Source organism: Hemitrygon akajei, chromosome 16 (genome assembly GCF_048418815.1).
Source record: "Hemitrygon akajei chromosome 16, sHemAka1.3, whole genome shotgun sequence".
NCBI classification, from domain to species: domain Eukaryota; kingdom Metazoa; phylum Chordata; class Chondrichthyes; order Myliobatiformes; family Dasyatidae; genus Hemitrygon; species Hemitrygon akajei.
The window spans coordinates 66,310,363-66,326,898 of record NC_133139.1 but is presented as its reverse complement, the minus strand read 5'-3'; the positions used below and the strand labels follow the sequence as shown (position 1 = coordinate 66,326,898).

The window sequence follows — 16,536 nt, the reverse complement described above, 5'->3', positions numbered from 1 at the left end:
ATTAAAGTAATTGACAAGAAATATTCTACTGCTCCTAGTCAGGAGCTTTATAAAAAGAGGGTCGAACTTCAAATGGAGCATAGTTTACTTTTACATCCTCGATTGAAAATCAATTAATTAAAACTAGGAGTCAATTTTCTATACATAGTGATAAATCTGGTAAACTATTGGCTAATCAATTGAAATCTGCTTTGGTTAAAGGTCAGATTATTAAAATTCGTAAATGAGATGGAACTATGATGGTTGATCATGATGAGATAAATAAATATTTTCAAGATTTTACACCTCCTTATCAAAATTTCCTGATGGCCCCACTATAATGCACGAATTCTTAAGAAAATTGAATGTTCCAAAAGTATCAGCTAATGAATGTTTAGTATTAGATGCTCCTATTACAGAACAATAAATAAAAGATGCTATTTCCTCGATGGATTCAGGTAAAGCACCTGGTCCAGATGGCTACACGGTAGAATTTTTTGAATCCTTCTCTACTATACTTTCTCCCGATAGCGTAGAATGTTTAAGGATGCATTATTGGTAAATTACCACAATCTTTTTATGGTGCCTCTATTTCCTTAATTCTTAAAAAAGATAAAGATCCTACTGAATGCGCATCATATAGGCCTATATCCTTATTGAATGTGGATTCTAAGATTTTTTCTAAAAATATTGGCAACTAGATTGGAGAATATATTACCTCAAATTATTTCTGTTGATCAGTCCAGATTTATTAAAAATCACTATTTGTTCTTTAATATTAGGAGATTAATGAATATTTTTATAGTCCTTCATCTAGAATTCCAGAATGTGTCATCTCATTGAATGCTAAGAAAGCCTTTGATAGAGTTGAATGGCCATACTTAATTAGTACGCTTGAGAAATTTAATTTTAGCCCGCAATTTATATCTTGGATTAAATTGATATATTATACCCTTTTGGCTTTGGTACTCACCAATAATGTAAGATCTCCTTTTTTTCCAGTTGTTTCATGACATTAGGCAAGGCTGTCCTCTTAGCACATTGCTATTTGATATTGCCCTGGAACCTTTAGCTATTGCTATTCGTGACTCACATACTATACTTGGCATTTCCCGTGGAAATGTGATACACAAGTTATCATTATATACAGATGATGTTACTATACATTTTGTATCCTGAGAAATCCATTCCTGCTGTTATATCCCTGCTCACTCGGTGTAGTAACTTTTCTGGTTATAAACAGAATCTTAATAAGAGTGAACTTTTCCCTTTAAACATGCAAGTTCCAATTTATAGACATTTACCATTTAGATTGGTTACAGATTATTTTACTCATCTAGGTGTTAAAATTACTAAAAAAAAATAAGGATTTATTTGACGTCAATTTTTTTACCTTTAATAGACCAAGTTAAACAATCACTTACTAAATGGTCCTCACTGTCTATATCACTGATTGGTCGAATTAATGCTATTAAGATGATTATTTTACCTAAATTCTTATATCTTTTCCAAGCAGTACCAATCTTTATTCCTAAATCCTTTTTTGATACTATTGACTAAAATTTCGTCTTACATATGGCAGAATAAAAATCCTAGGTTAAGTAAAAAATACTTGCAGAAATCCAAAAAGATCTGTGGCCTGGCAATGCCAAATTTAAGATTTTATTACTGGGCAATTAATATTTGATATTTAATATTTTGGACACAAGATGTGGATATTAATGTAAGTCCACTATGGGTTCGTACAAGAGTTTTCATTGATTTCCATCTTAGGGACTTCACTTCCATTTGTTCTTTCCAAACCAAATAAACAAATGGTTAATCCAATAATTAAACATACATTATGAATATGGTTTCAGTTTCATAATTTTTTTGGCTTAAATAAATTTATTTTATCAAGTCCCATTATGTCTAATTTTTTTTCAACCCTCTGTCATGGATCAAGCCTTTTTGGTATGGAAATTGAAGGGTATAATATTTATTTGTACTAAACATTCGTTGAGTCAATTTAAAGTGGTGCATAGGGTTCATATGTCTAAAGATAAATTAGCTAATTTTTACTCTCATAGAAATCCGATCTGTGATAGATGTCATTCTGAGGTAGCCCTTTTGACTCATATGCTTTGGTCTTGCCCTTCTTGGGAAAAATACTGTAAAGATATTTTTGATACAATCTCTACAATCTTGCACATTGATTTACAACTTCACCCTATCACTGCAATTTTTGGTTTACCAATGATTGATCTGCCCTCTTCACCTCAGTGGGTTGATTACATTTGCTACTTTAATGGCTAGAAGATCTATTTTACAGAATTGGAAAGAGACACATCCTCCAACTACATCTCAATGATTTTCCCAAACCATATCCTGTTTAAACTTAGAAAAAATTAGAAGTGGTGCCTTTGATCGCTCAGTTAAATTTGAAGAAATTTGAAGGCCATTTATCCAATACTTTCATAGAATGTAATTTGATATTTTCCGATTCCTTTATATTATTTATTAATTTGAGTAGAGGAAATGAGTTGATGACATTAACGATTTTATCCAATATAATATAATAGCCCAGTTTTGTTTAGTTTTATCTCTGCTTAGTTTAGTTTTTGATTTTTCAATTTGAGGTTTTTTCCTCATCTTTTTATTTCTTTGTATCATGTCTATATTAAGAGTTTGGGAGGTCAATTATATTGGTGTTACTTATAGTTTCTATTTACATGTGTTAATTGTCAACATGTAATCCCACTCCCTTTGTACTATTATGATCACTATGTATTTGTCTTTGAAAAATTCAATAAAAAGATTGAAAAAGAAAGAAAAAAGGGAATAGCTATTAGGAGAACCCCCATTTTCCCATGGGGAGGAATCGCGGCACACACCCAGCAACAGATGAGTTAGTTTTCCCAGGATTACTACAGCAAAGTGACAGGAAGGTGTTAGCTTGGTTACTACAATACTGGCGCTTAAGATTACGAGTATAGACAGTAATAGCTTCATATTTGCACATGTTTGACGTGTCCTAGATATGTCTATTTCAGAAGTCCTTGTAGCTTGATTGCCATCGGAGTGGTCAGTAATACTTGGTAGGGTCCTTTCCAGTGAGGCTCAAGCTTCTATCTAAAATGGTTCTTTCTGAGAACAAAGTCTCCTGGGTGAACTCGATGTTCATTTTCCAGTTCCCCTCCTTCCCGGAGGGCCTCCTTCACCTGCGAATGCAAGAACTGGAGAGATCTGGTTAGTACCAGTATATACCCTATAATCCTATTGACATTTGTTTCAGGTCCATCTCAGGTAATTTTGTGTTTGGAAGGCAGCCTTCCAGGGATTTCTTAACACTCTGCCATAGACTAATATTGGCTGCCAACAGACCATGTTTGGTCTGATAATGAGTTCTCATCTGGAACAAGACTATTTCCTTCATCATAACTCCTTCAGGCAAGGCATATTTCAGCTGGGATCAACAATAACGTCACATCGTCAAGGAATTTGTTACTGCAGGAAAGTCTCTCCTAATTGACTGTAGAAAACACTTAGACTTCTCCTGTTATTGCTTTAAGAACTATGCTCGCATTTATCACTTTAAGAACTGCCGTATAACAGTTAACTTCCGGTTAAGTTAGTCGTTTGTTTACTTTTCATTTTTATTGTGCTGTGCTTCATAAATATTTTATTTGTTTATAAAAAAAACTGTCTCAATTGTATATTCATTGTTGCCATATCGTAACAGTACCCAGCCGATTCCCAATTGGTGTTCTCTTTTTCAGAGGTGCCCCTCCATAAAACTTGCACATCCTTAATTCCAGGCATACCGTTTCATTCGAAAACTTGCGTGCTCAGTTGGAAACACAGAGTCTCTGCTCACCGAGCTTGAGAAAATCTGCAGCCAGGTGAGTCCAGTTTGGAGCTGTTGATGTACATTGTTATCACATACAGATGATGGTAGACTGAGAAGCTTCTCATAGAACAAACACTTATTTCTTCATACAGTCAGCCTCCTTATCCACAGGGCATTGGTTCCAGGACCTCCCATGGATACCAAACAACGCGAATGCTCAAGACCCTTATTTAACCGATCTCAGTGCGGGAGGACTTTAGGACCCGGGGGAGCTCTGGACCCACCACCTGGGGCTGCTGCTGAATCCGCAGTTTCTGTTCCATTGACAGAAAACGATCACAATTGAAAATAAAGTGGAAATAATAAAGCGATCAGAAAGTGGTGAAATGCCATTGGTCATTGGGAAAGCAATAAAATACAGTTGGTCAACGGTCGGAACAATTTTAAATGATAAAGTGAGAATAATGGAGCATGTGAAGGCCCTGCCCTGATGAAAGCTACAATTATTACTAAGCAACACAGTGGTTTAATTATTGAAATGCTTATGTTTCTTAAGTGTTTTATATGCATAGAAAGGTAAAATTTTAAACTATATACTAAGACAAATGTTTGACTAACTGACGCTAAATAATACCAGATGTACTTGTTCTGGCTAACGTACAAATCCAAATTAAAGACTGCCTGTACTTTAAATCATCTCTAGATTACTTATAGTACCTAATACAATGTAAATGCTATGTAAATAGTTGTTTTACTGTATTGTTTAGGGAATAATGCCAAGAAAAAAAAAGTCTCTACATGCTCAAACGAGTGCTGGAGAGAAACCACTGGATTTTCCCGATCCAATCTGGTTGGTTGAATCCGCGCATGCGGAACCCGTGGATAAGGAGGGCCGACTGTACTGCCTGGAAAGGAGGCTCTTAAAACAGGATTGAAAGAGACTGAAAAGGGTTGTCCACTTCGCCAGACCTATCATGGTACAACCCTCTTCACCATTGAGGACATCTTCAAAAGGTAGTGCCTCAAGAATTCAGCGTCCATCACTCAGGACCATCGCCACCAGGACATGCTCTCTTCTCATAACTACGACTGTCGTTTCTTCGGCAATTTGAACAGGGCACGACTGCACAAGCACGTGAAGGTTGGCCTCTCAGACAGCAGGAAAGTTTAAAAAGTGAGCTGATTAATGGAGTGAGCGACGGAGTAGTGCAAGATAGAGAAGGAAGGCTTTGGCTCGAGAGGCTTCGGCGAGCAGAGGCTGAGGACAAGCTTGCCCCAGTCAGGTAAGGCCAGGTAAGCTCCTTTAATTAATGTAATTAGCTTAGGAAGGGGCTTTATGGTTTGAGAAAGAAAGTCAGGTGAATGGAGTTAAGGAGCAGATGGAATTGATTCAAGGAAGCAAATGGTTGGTCACCTGTCAGAAACTGGGATGGTTACCACCCTGCTCTCCATTCTATGGGCCTTTCGATAAGTGTGGAAGATCTGAGCAATCCCACCTTCTGTACTGGAGCTGCTTTTCATTGGACGGGAGCAGAGGAGGAAAGAGGTCTCTCAGTGCTCCACTCAGCTTTAATATGACTGTGTCAAGACCAGGTTTAGTCACATTTAAATTTCAGTTAATTGCCCACTCCCTCCCTGAATCTCATTGGAAGTACATCATTGGAAATACTCAGCAGGTCAGGCAGCATCTGTGGGTGAGAAACAGAATGCTGCGAGGTTACAGCACCATCCCTGGTTTCAGATCTGCAGCACATTCTACTCTGCATTCTACATTTTTATTTTAATTTCTCTCTAACTGCGGTCATTCATCCATTACCTGGATGCATTTTGTCTCCTTTACAAACTCGATCTCCCTACCCTGTCAGGGACACACTTTCCTGCCTCATTTTCTCACTTTTCCAGTTCTTCTCTCCACAGATTCATGACATCAAAACAGCCTTGAGATAAATTCTCCATTTTCAGGAAAATACAAAGTCCATACCTTCACAAACCTTCCCTGCAGTGAGGCTGGCGGTTGCAGTAGATGCCTTAAACCCTGTAACACAGTTACACTGGTAGGAGCCCATTGTGTTGTAACAAGCTGCACGATGGCGACACGGAGAGGATTCACACTCATCGATATCTGTGTGAACAGACAAAATCCTTCAGAATCATAAATACTGTTTGCCCTCTCTTTATCGTGCTTCACCTCCTCCTGGATAAAAGTGTGGCTGTGGAAATTTATATTTTATAGACACGAAGAAGAGATCTTGCTTCAGACCTGCCCAGACCCCCTCCCTCAATACTTCCTCCAGTCCATCAGTGATTGCACTGGTGCTGCTTTCGATACACATACAGAGCTAAGAAACGTTTTCATTTTCACTGCCAAATTGCCAGTGTTGATCTGTCTCTCTACCAGTGGACTTTAGGTTCACACCCAGGGAATAACTGTCAAACACAGTTTATTTAAAAGTACATACTATTTATTAGCAAGCTTGCATTCTCAGTTGGCAACACAGAGATTCTGCTCACCGGGCCTGTGAAAACCTTCAGCCAAGTGAGTCCAGAATACTGTTTGGAGCTGTTGATATAAATTGTTATCACATACAGATATTCTCTGGTTGGTCACATCAGACCGTGATGGAAGATCATGATGTCTGACCTCCATATTGGATGGCTTTTTCCAGTGGGGGACAAATGTACCAACCATCAAAGCAGTGGCACCCAGTCTTCCATCGCATCACTGGTGCAATTCTGGGCCTCACTAGTCTGAGTGTCATTAGAAAAGGCCCAGACTGACCGTTGTTCACTGCTGTTCAGCGGAATGGCTATTAGGAGAACCCCCAGTTTCCCAAGGGGAGGGATCGCTGCACACAGCCAACAGCAGATGAGTTAGTTTTCCCAGGATAACTACAGCAAAGCGACAGGAAGGTGTTAGCTTGGTTACTACAATTCAGGCGCTTAAGATTACGAGTATAGACAGTAACAGCCTCATGTTTGCACACGTTTGATGTGTCCTTGATATGTCTATTTCAGAAGTCCTTGTAGATTGACTGCCATCGGAGTGGTCAGTAACACTTGGTAGGGTCCTTTCCAGTGAGGCTCAAGCTTCTATCTTCTGTCCTGATGAAGGGTCTCGGCCCAAAATGTTGACTGCTCATTTCCACAGATGCTGCCCGACCTGCTGAGTTTCTCCAGCTTGTTGTACATGATGCTTTGACCACAGCATCTGCAGTGTACTTTGTGTTTTCTATCTAAGATGGTTCTTTCTGAGAATAGTCTCCTGGGTGAACTCGATGTTTATTTTCCGGTTCCCCTCCTTCCCAGAGGGTCTCCTTCACCTGCGAATGCAAGACCTGGAGAGATTTGGTTAGTGCCAGGATATACTCTATAATCTCATTCAACATTTGATTCAGGTCCATCTTAGGTAATTTTGAATTTGGCAAGGCAGCTGTCCAGGGGTTTCTTAATGCTCTGCCTTAGACTATTTTGGCTGCCAACAGATCATGTTTGGTCTGATAATGAGTTCTCATCTGGAACAAGACTATCGTGGCAATTTTAGCCAATTTTGACCGGTTTCTAGCCTTAATTTAGCCAATTTGCTTTTCAGTTGTCCCATCAGCCCTTTCAATCAGGCCGGCAGCCTGCAGTCTGTGCGGTCTGTTTAATCCCCAGAGCTGGCATAGTTGGGTATTAATCTCGCCCACAAAATAAGGGCCATTGTCAGATACAACATGATCCAGTACCCTGAATCTGTGAATGATTTATTTCAACAAAATATGCACCACGGTATTGTCTTTGTTATCTGTGGTGGGATATGCTTCAGTTCATCTACTAATAACAGCAAGAATCATAAGACAATACTTATAACAGTGCACACACAGTAATTTGATAAAATTGAGTTGTAGTTGGCAGAAAAGGTATCTTGGCATGAGTATATCTCTTTGGGCACTGGGTGCCTTTTACTGGATTATGTTCTTGGCACATCAGACATTGTCTGGCAATATTCTCTGCTACTTTCTTCAGTCCGGGCTCCACCATGATTCCAAAAATTGCCTTACTATTCCCTCCTTGCCAACGTGAGTATTGGTATGTACAAAATCTACAATATAGCTCAGTATAGTTTCAGGTACGCAGACCTGACGGGCAGGAGCAAACCAGAGGTCCTCGGTCAGTGAGTAAAACCATACAGCTGATTCCCAAGTGGCATTCTCTTTTTCAGAGGCGTCTCTCTGTAAAACATGCACATCCTCAATTCCAGGCATACCAGTTGATTCAGAGACTTGCATATTCAGTTGTCAATATAGAGACTCTGCTCACTGAGCTGGAGAAAATCTGCAGCCAAGTGAACCCAGTTTGGAGCTGTTAATGTACATTGTTATCACATACAGATAATGGTAGACTGAGAAGCTTCTCATAGAACAAACACTTCTTTCTTCATACAGTCAGCCTCCTTATCCACAGGGCGTGGGTTCCCGGAGCCCTCCACAAATACCAAAGAACGTGAACCCTTATTTAACCTGTCTCAGTGCAGGTCAACTTTAGGACCCGGGGGAGTTCCGGACCCACCGCCCGCGGCTGCAGATGAATCCGCAGTGTTTCTGTTTTGTTGACAGAAAACGATCACAATTGAAAATAAAGTGGAAATAATAAAGCGATCACAAGGAGGTGAAATGCCATCAGTCATTGGAAAAGCAGGCTACAGCAGGTCAACGATCAGAACAATTTTAAAGGATAAGGTGAGAAAAATGGAGCATGTGAAGGCCCTGCCCCAATGAAAGCTACAATTATTACTAAGCAATGCAATGGTTTAATTATTGAAATACATGTTTCTTAAGTGCCTTATATGCATAGAAAGGTAAAATATATACTATATACTAAGACAAACGTTTGACTAACTGACGCTAAATAATACCAGATGTACCTGTTCCGACTCACGTACAAATCCGACTTAAAGACTGCCTGTACTTTAAATCATCTCTAGATTACTTATAGTACCTAATACAATGTAAATGTCATGTAAATAGTTGTTATACTGTATTGTTTATGGAATAATGACAAGAAAAAAAGTCTGTACATGCTCAAACAATGAGTGCTGGAGAGAAACCTCTGGGTTTTCCCGATCCAGTGTTGGTTGAATCCGCACATGCGGAACACACAGATAAGGAGGGCTGACTGTACTGCCTGGAATGGAGGCACTGAAAACAGGATTGAAAGAGACTGAAAAGGTTTGTCCACTCTGCCAGACCTATCATGGTATAACCCTCTCCACCACTGAGGACATCTTCAAAAGGTAGTTCCTCAAGAATGCAGCATCCATCACCACCAGGACATGCTCTCTTCCCATAACTACGACGGTCATTTCTTCGGCAGTTTTAACGGGGCATGACTGCGCAAGTGCGTGAAGGTCAGCCTCTGAGACATCAGGAGAGTTTAAAAAGTGAGCAGATTAACGAAGCGGGCGACAGAGTAGTGGGAGACAGAGCAGGAAGGCTTTGGCTTGAGAGGCTTCGGCGAGCTTGCTCACATTTTGGTAAGGCCAGGTAAGCTCCTTTAATTAATCTAATTAGCTTAGAAGTAGGTAATGGAGGTAGCAGTTAGGGCAGTCGGGTGCTCTGTTTGCAGTATGCGGGAAGTCAGGGCGAGCACAATTGTCCCTGATGACTACACCTGCTAAAGGTGCATCCAGCTGCAGCTCCTGACAAACCAAGTTAGGGAACTGGAGCCGGAGCTGGATGAACTTCGGATCATTCGGGAGGCAGAGGCAGAAATAGACAGGAGTTTCAGGAAGATAGTTACCCCTAAGAGTCAGAAGACAGATAGCTGGGTGACTGTCAGGAGTGGGAAGGGGAATAGACAGGAAGAGCAGAGCACCCCTGTGGCCATTCCCATCAACAATAAGTATACTGTTTTGGATATTGTTGGTGGGGATGACCTACCAGGGACAAGTTGCAGTGGTCACGTCTCTGGCACTGAGACTGGACACTCAGCTCAGAAGGGAAGGAGGGAAAAGAGGAGAGCAGTAGTGATAGGGGATTCAATAGTTAGGGGGACAAATAAGAGGTTCTGTGGAAGAGATTGAGAATCTCGGATGGTCTGTTGCCTCCCTGGTGCCAGGGTCTGTGACACCTCGGATTGAGTTCTCAGTATTCTCAAGACAGATGGTGAGCAGCCAGATGTCGTAGTCCATGTAGGGACCAATGACGTGCATAGGAAGAAGGAGGAGGTCCTGCAAAGAGAGTTTAGGGAGTTAGATGCAAAGTTGAAGGACAGGACCTCCATGGTTGCAATCTCAGGATTGTCAGCAGTGCCACGTGCTAGTGAGGCTAGAAATAGGAAGATAATGCAGCTAAATACGTGGCTAAGAAGTTGGTGCAGGAGGGAGGGCTTCATGTTTCTGGACAACTGGGTCTTGTTCCAGGGAAGGTGGGACTTGTTCTGACAGGACGGGTTGCACCTGAACTGTAGGGGGACTAATATCCTTGCAGGAAAGTTGGCTAGTGCTGCTCCGGGGGTTTAAACAAGATTTGCAGGGGGAGGGAAACCGAAGTGTTAGAGCAGATAGTGAGGTGGAGGATGATAAAGGTCATGCGAGAACTGCAAATATAGTGCATGGAGTAAAGCCAGATCTAGCATATAAAGAGGTTTTGAGGAAAGAGAAGCAGAATAAAGGGTGTAAAGGTAGTAGGGTAGAAGGGCTAAAGTGTGTGTACTTCAATGCAAGAAGCATCAGGAACAAAGGTGATGAACTGAGAGCTTGGATACACACATAAAATTATGATGTAGTGGCCATTACAGAGACTTGGCTGGCACCAGGGCAGGAATGCATTCTCAATATTCCTGGATTTCAGTGTTTTAAAAGGGATAGAGGGTGGAAAGAGGGAGGAGGGGTGGCATTACTGGTCAGGAATACTATTACAGCTACAGAAAGGGTGGGTAATATAGCAGGATCCTCTTTTGAGTCAGTATGGGTGGAAGTCAGGAACAGGAAGGGAACAGTTAGTCTATTGGGAGTATTCTGTAGGCCCCCCCTGGTAGCAGCAGAGATACCGAGGAGCAGATTAGGAGGCAGATTTTGGAAAGGTGCAAAAATAACAGGGTTGTTATCATCGGTGACTTTAACTTCCCTAATATTGATTGGCATCTGATTAGTTCCAATGGTTTGGACGGGGCAGAGTTTGTTAACTTTGTCCAGGACAGATTCCTGTCACAGTATGTTGACAGGCTGACTAGGGGGAATGCCATACTAGATCTAATATTAGGTAACAAACTGGGTCAGGTCACAGATCTCTCAGTGGGTGAACATCCGGGGGACAGTGACCACCACTCACTGGCCTTTAGCATTATCATGGAAAAAGATAGAATCAGAGAGGGAAGGAAAATTTTTAACTGGGAAGGGCAAATTATGTGGCTGTAAGGCTAAAACTTGCGGGTATGAATTGGGATGATGTTTTTGTGGGGCCCCTAAGCTTGTGGTCGATCTTTAGGGATCTCTTGCAGGCTTTTAGGGATAAATTAGACCCAGTGAGGAAGATTAAGAATGGTAGGGTGAAGGAACCATGGGTGACAAGTGAGGTGGAAAATCTAGTCAGGTGGAAGAAGGCAGCATACATGAGGTTTAGGAAGCAAGGATCAAATGGGGCTATTGAGGAATATAGGGTAGCAAGAAAGGAGCTGAGGAGAGCAAGAAGGGAGCATGAGAAGGTCTTGGCGAGTAGGGTAAGGAAAACCCCAAGGCATTCTTCAATTATGTGAAGAACAAAAGGATGGCAGGAGTGAAGGTAGGACCAGTTAGAGATAAAGGTGGGAAGATGTGCCTGGAGGTTGTGGAAGTGAGCGAGGTCCTCAATGAATACTTCTCTTCGGTGTTCACAAATGAGAGGGAACTTGATGACGGTGAGGACAATATGAGTGAGGTTGAAGTTCTAGAGCATGTTGATATTAAGGGAGAGGAGGTGTTGCAGTTGTTAAAATACATTAGGACGGATAAGTGCCCCAGGGTCTGATGGAATATTCCCCAGGCTGCTCCATGAGGCGAGGGAAGAGATTGCTGAACCTCTGGCTAGGATCTTTATGTCCTCGTTGTCCACTGGAATGGTAATGGTGGATTGGAGGGAGGCGAATGGTGTCCCTTTGTTCATAAAAGGTAGTAGGAATAGTCTGGGTAATTATAGACCAGTGAGCCTTACGTCTGTGGTGGAAAAGCTGTTGGGAAAGATTCTTAGAGATAGGATCTATGGGCATTTAGATAATCATGGTCTGATTGGAGACAGTCAGCATGTCTTTGTGAAGGGCAGATCATGTCTAACAAGCCTGTTAGAGTTCTTTGAGGAGGTGACCAGGCATATAGATGAGGGTAGTGCAGTAGATGTGATCTACATGGATTTTAGTAAGGCATTTGATAAAGTTCCACATGGTAGGCTTATTCAGAAAGTCAGAAGGCATGGGATCCAGGGAAGTTTGGATTCAGAATTGGCTTGCCTGCAGAAGGCAGAAAGCCGTGGTGGAGGGAGTACATTCGGATTGAAGGGTTGTGACTAGTGGTGTCCCACAAGGATCGGTTCTGGGACCCCCACTTTTCATGATTTTTATTGACAACCTGGATGTGGGGTTAGAAGGATGGTTGGCAAGTTTGCAGACAACACAAAGGTTGGTGGTGTTGTGGATAGTGTAGAGGATTGTCAAAGATTGCAGAGAGACATTGATAGGATGCAGGAATGAGCTGAGAAGTGGCAGGTGGAGTTCAACCCGAAGAAGTGTGAGGTGGTGCACTTTGGAAGGTTCAAACTCCAAGGCAGAGTACAAAGTAAATGGCAGGATTAGTGTGGAGGAGCAGAGGGATCTGGCATACATGTCCACAGATAGATAGAAAGTTGCCTCAGAGGTAGATGGGTAGTTAAGAAAGCTTATGGGATGTTAGCTTTCATAAGTCGAGGGATAGAGTTTAAGAGTCGCGAGGTAATGATGCAGCTCTATAAAACTCTGGTTAGACCACACTTGGAGTACTGTGTCCAGTTCTGGTTGCCTCACTATAGGAAGGATGTGGAAGTATTGGAAAGGGTACAGAAGATATTTACCAGGATGCTGCCTGGTTTAGAGAGTATGCATTATGATCAGAGATTAAGGGAGCTAGGGCTTTACTCTTTGGAGAGAAGGAGGATGACAGGAGACATGATAGAGGTGTACAAGATATTAAGAGGAATAGATAGAGTGGACAGCCAGTGCCTCTTCCCCAGGGCACCACTGCTCAATACAAGAGGACATGGCTTTAAGATAAGGGGTGGGAAGTTCAAGGGGGACATTAGAGGAAGTTGTTTTACTCAGAGAGTGGTTGGTGCGTGGAATGCACTGCCTGAGTCTGTGGTGGAGGCAGATACACTAGTGAAATTTAAGAGACTACCAGATAGGTATATGGAGGAATTTAAGGTGGGGGAAAATATGGGAGGCACAACACTGTGCGTTGAAGGACCTGTACTGTGCTGTACTATTCTATGTTCTAAGTTCTGTGTTCTACCATCAAGGAGGTAGAGAAGCCTAAAGATGCACACTCAACATTTCATGAACAGGTTTTATTTTCGATCCCTATCCGCAGTAACCTAAACAAATCCTCCCGTATACTGTAAATTATCTCTAGATTACTTATAATACCTAATACAATGTAAATGCTATGTAAGTAGTTGATATACTGTATTGTTTAGGGGATAATGACAAGAAAAGAAGTCTATACATGCTCAAACAATGAGTGCTGGAGAGAGAACTTCGGGGTTTTCCTGATCCATGGTTGGTTGAATCCGCACATGCGGAACCCGTGGATAAGGAGGACCGACTGTATCATATTCTCACAGAACAACTTGTCAAGCTGTTACTAACTCAGTTAAGTTCTAGCCCTTTTAATTCTGCATATAATTCCTCACCAGCTGCTCTCATCTTACATGGTCCATCTATGAATCTTCCTCTCCCTCTCAAGATCACACACATGTCCCATTGAATTTCTCAGCTTATCTTGGAACAAGCTCCGTCTACTCCGCATTACTCTGTCTCTTGTTCCAATAGGGTGTTGCTGGACCATGTGAGAGTTTGTGATCCAGGATTGGGATAGTAACAATTGTGTCAGCTACAGATGCCAAATCTGGATAGACGTGTTCCCTGATAATGCACCATCAACGTTATGCAAAGGAACATGACTGCTCAATAAAATTATTTCACAGACTCTTAAATATACAGAACTAATTATCAGAACTATCGAAGCAAACACAACAAAATGACAAACACACAGAAAATACTGGAGGAACTCAGCAGGTCGTGAACTTCAGAGCCATCACAATAATGTGGGACTTGCACGAGGACTGCCTGTTATATTCTTATTCTCCTTGACTCCTAGTAATGTGTAGGATTACTGTCCCTGGCAATGCACTACGCTGTCTCTTGTTTCTAAAGGAATATGACTGGTCAATGAATTCATTTCCCAAACTCTGAAATATAGAGTCATAGAGTACTATAATACAGAAAAAGACCCTTTGGCCCATCTCATCCACGCCAGCCATGGAGCAATTTCCATGTGCTTGTGAGTCCCTTTGCCTTCCCATTTGAATGATCAGATTTAATAAAGGAAACAATAGAAAAAACAATAATTTTCCCACCTCTCCACAATGACTCCCCTGTGTAATTTACACAATACAAAGCCCATTCAATCCTTCTGTAGCTGTAGGACTCTGTAGAAGAATTGTGGAGGACTGATATCCAGAATCAGTTGGGATTTATCCTCCGTTTTCATGCTGATACAAAGTCCTTACCTTCACAAACTTTCCCCGCCGTGAGGTTGGCGGTTGCAGGTAATGCCTGAAACCCTGCGTTGCAGTTGCACTGGTAGGATCCCACTACGTTGATGCAAGTTGCATGTTCGTGACAAGGTGAGGACTTGCATTCATCGATATCTGTGTGAACAGGGAAAATCTCTCTCAATAGTAAACATGGATTGCTCCCTTTTATACCCAGGCTCTGTGGGTCAGGATGGAGTAACTCAGCACTGTGTTGTTTAATCCAGAGAAGACCTCCACTGGAACAAAGGATTGAGTGACTATTCTTGGGAAGGGGCCTTATGGTTTGAGAAAGAAAATCAGATGAATGGAGTTAAAGAAGAGCTGGAATTGACCCAAGGAACCAAATGGCCAGTCACCAGTTAGAAGTGGAGATGGTTGCTAACCTGTTCTCCATTCTATGGGACTGTTAATAAGAGTGTGGAAGGTCGGCAGCAGCCCTGCCTTCTGTACCGGAGCTGCTTTTCATTGGATGGGCGCAGGGTAGGAAAGAGGACTCTCAGTGCTCCATTCATCTTTAATATGACTGTGGCAAGACCAGGTTTAGTCACATTTAAAATTCATTTAATTGCTCACTTCCTCCCTGAATCTGCATTGGAAGTACAGCATTGAAAATACTCAGCAGGTCAGGCAGCATCTGTGGGTGAGAAACAGAATGCTGCGAGATTCCAGCAACATCCCTGGTTTCATATCCCCAGCATGTTCTACTCTGGATCATACATTTTATTTTACTTTCTCTCTAACTTCAATCATTCATCCATTACCTGGATGCATTGTGTTTCTTTTAGAGACTCTGTCTCCCTATCCTATCAGGGACACACTTTCCTGCCTCATTTTCTCACTTTTCCAGTTCCTCTCTACACAGATGCTGTCTGATCCTCTGACCTTCTCCACTCTCTCATTTAGGAGTGCCAATTTCACAATTTGTAGTATTTAATCCATAAGAAATAGACCCATCGAGTCTGCTCCACCACGGCTAATTTATTATCCCTCTCCGTGTAACCTTTGATGCACTTCCTAATCTATCATCTATCTACTTGCACTTTAATTAGACTCAATGACTTGGCCTCCACGGCCATCAGAGGCAATGAATTCCCCTGATTTACCACACTCTGCTAAAGAAAGTGAGTACAGGCCTAGAACATCAGACGTTCCTCATATATTAACCGTGTTATTCCTGGGATCATTCTTGTGTACCCTCTCCATTGCCAGCACATCTTTTCTTAGATAAGGGGCCCAAATACAGTCTGACCAATGCCTTATAAAGCATTAACATTACATTCTTGTTTTTATATTCTATCCTCTCTTTTATTCAGCAATAATAATCAGATCTGTTCAAAGATATTAAACCTCCACTATTTTTTGACATTACCCCATCCATGGTATTTCCTGGTCCACTGTAAAAGTCAACAGCCCAACGTCTGTGAATCTATGTGTCTGCTAGAGGCTGGAGGCCAAAGGCAGCCTGTCCTGGAGTTAGAGAGCTGTGTCTAGGTGTTGGAAGGGAGGGAGCAATGGGGCTTGTTTTGATGCTGTTGCTTCATCATTTGGTATGTCTGTTTTGTTGTGTTCTGAATTGTTCTGCTGAGCACGGTGAATGTGCTATGTTGGCACCAGAATGTGTGGCGACATCTGTGGGCAGCCCCCAGAACATCCTTAGGTTGTGTTAGCTGTTATCGCAAATGAGCCATTGCACTGTATGCTTTGATGTTAATTGAATCTGAATCTGAACTCCCTTCAACCATTTGGTTCTTCAACCAAATGCAACAACTCTGATCACTACAGTTTAGCAGAACTATGGCCACTTTAATCAATTTGCCCAAAAATAGACTTCCTTGTTCTAATTGTGTTCCTTCTTGCAAAAATTGTAATGAATTCATATACAGTGGATTATGGTTAATTGGGACTCTTAGCAACCAGTACATTTTGGCC

The 16,536-nt window shown here is 41.7% G+C and overlaps 1 protein-coding gene across 1 annotated transcript in view; it reads right to left on the bottom strand.

The window, feature by feature from the left end:
• LOC140740135 (uncharacterized) overlaps positions 1–16,536 on the bottom strand; it is a 125,351-nt gene that overhangs the window by 81,891 nt on the left and 26,924 nt on the right. Inside the window, exons 4-5 of the mRNA XM_073069071.1 lie at positions 14,581–14,721; positions 5,790–5,930 (exon numbers count right to left, since the gene is read on the bottom strand). Coding sequence (XP_072925172.1) covers positions 5,790–5,930; positions 14,581–14,721 — 282 coding nt within the window. The remainder of the gene's footprint in view (positions 1–5,789; positions 5,931–14,580; positions 14,722–16,536) is intronic.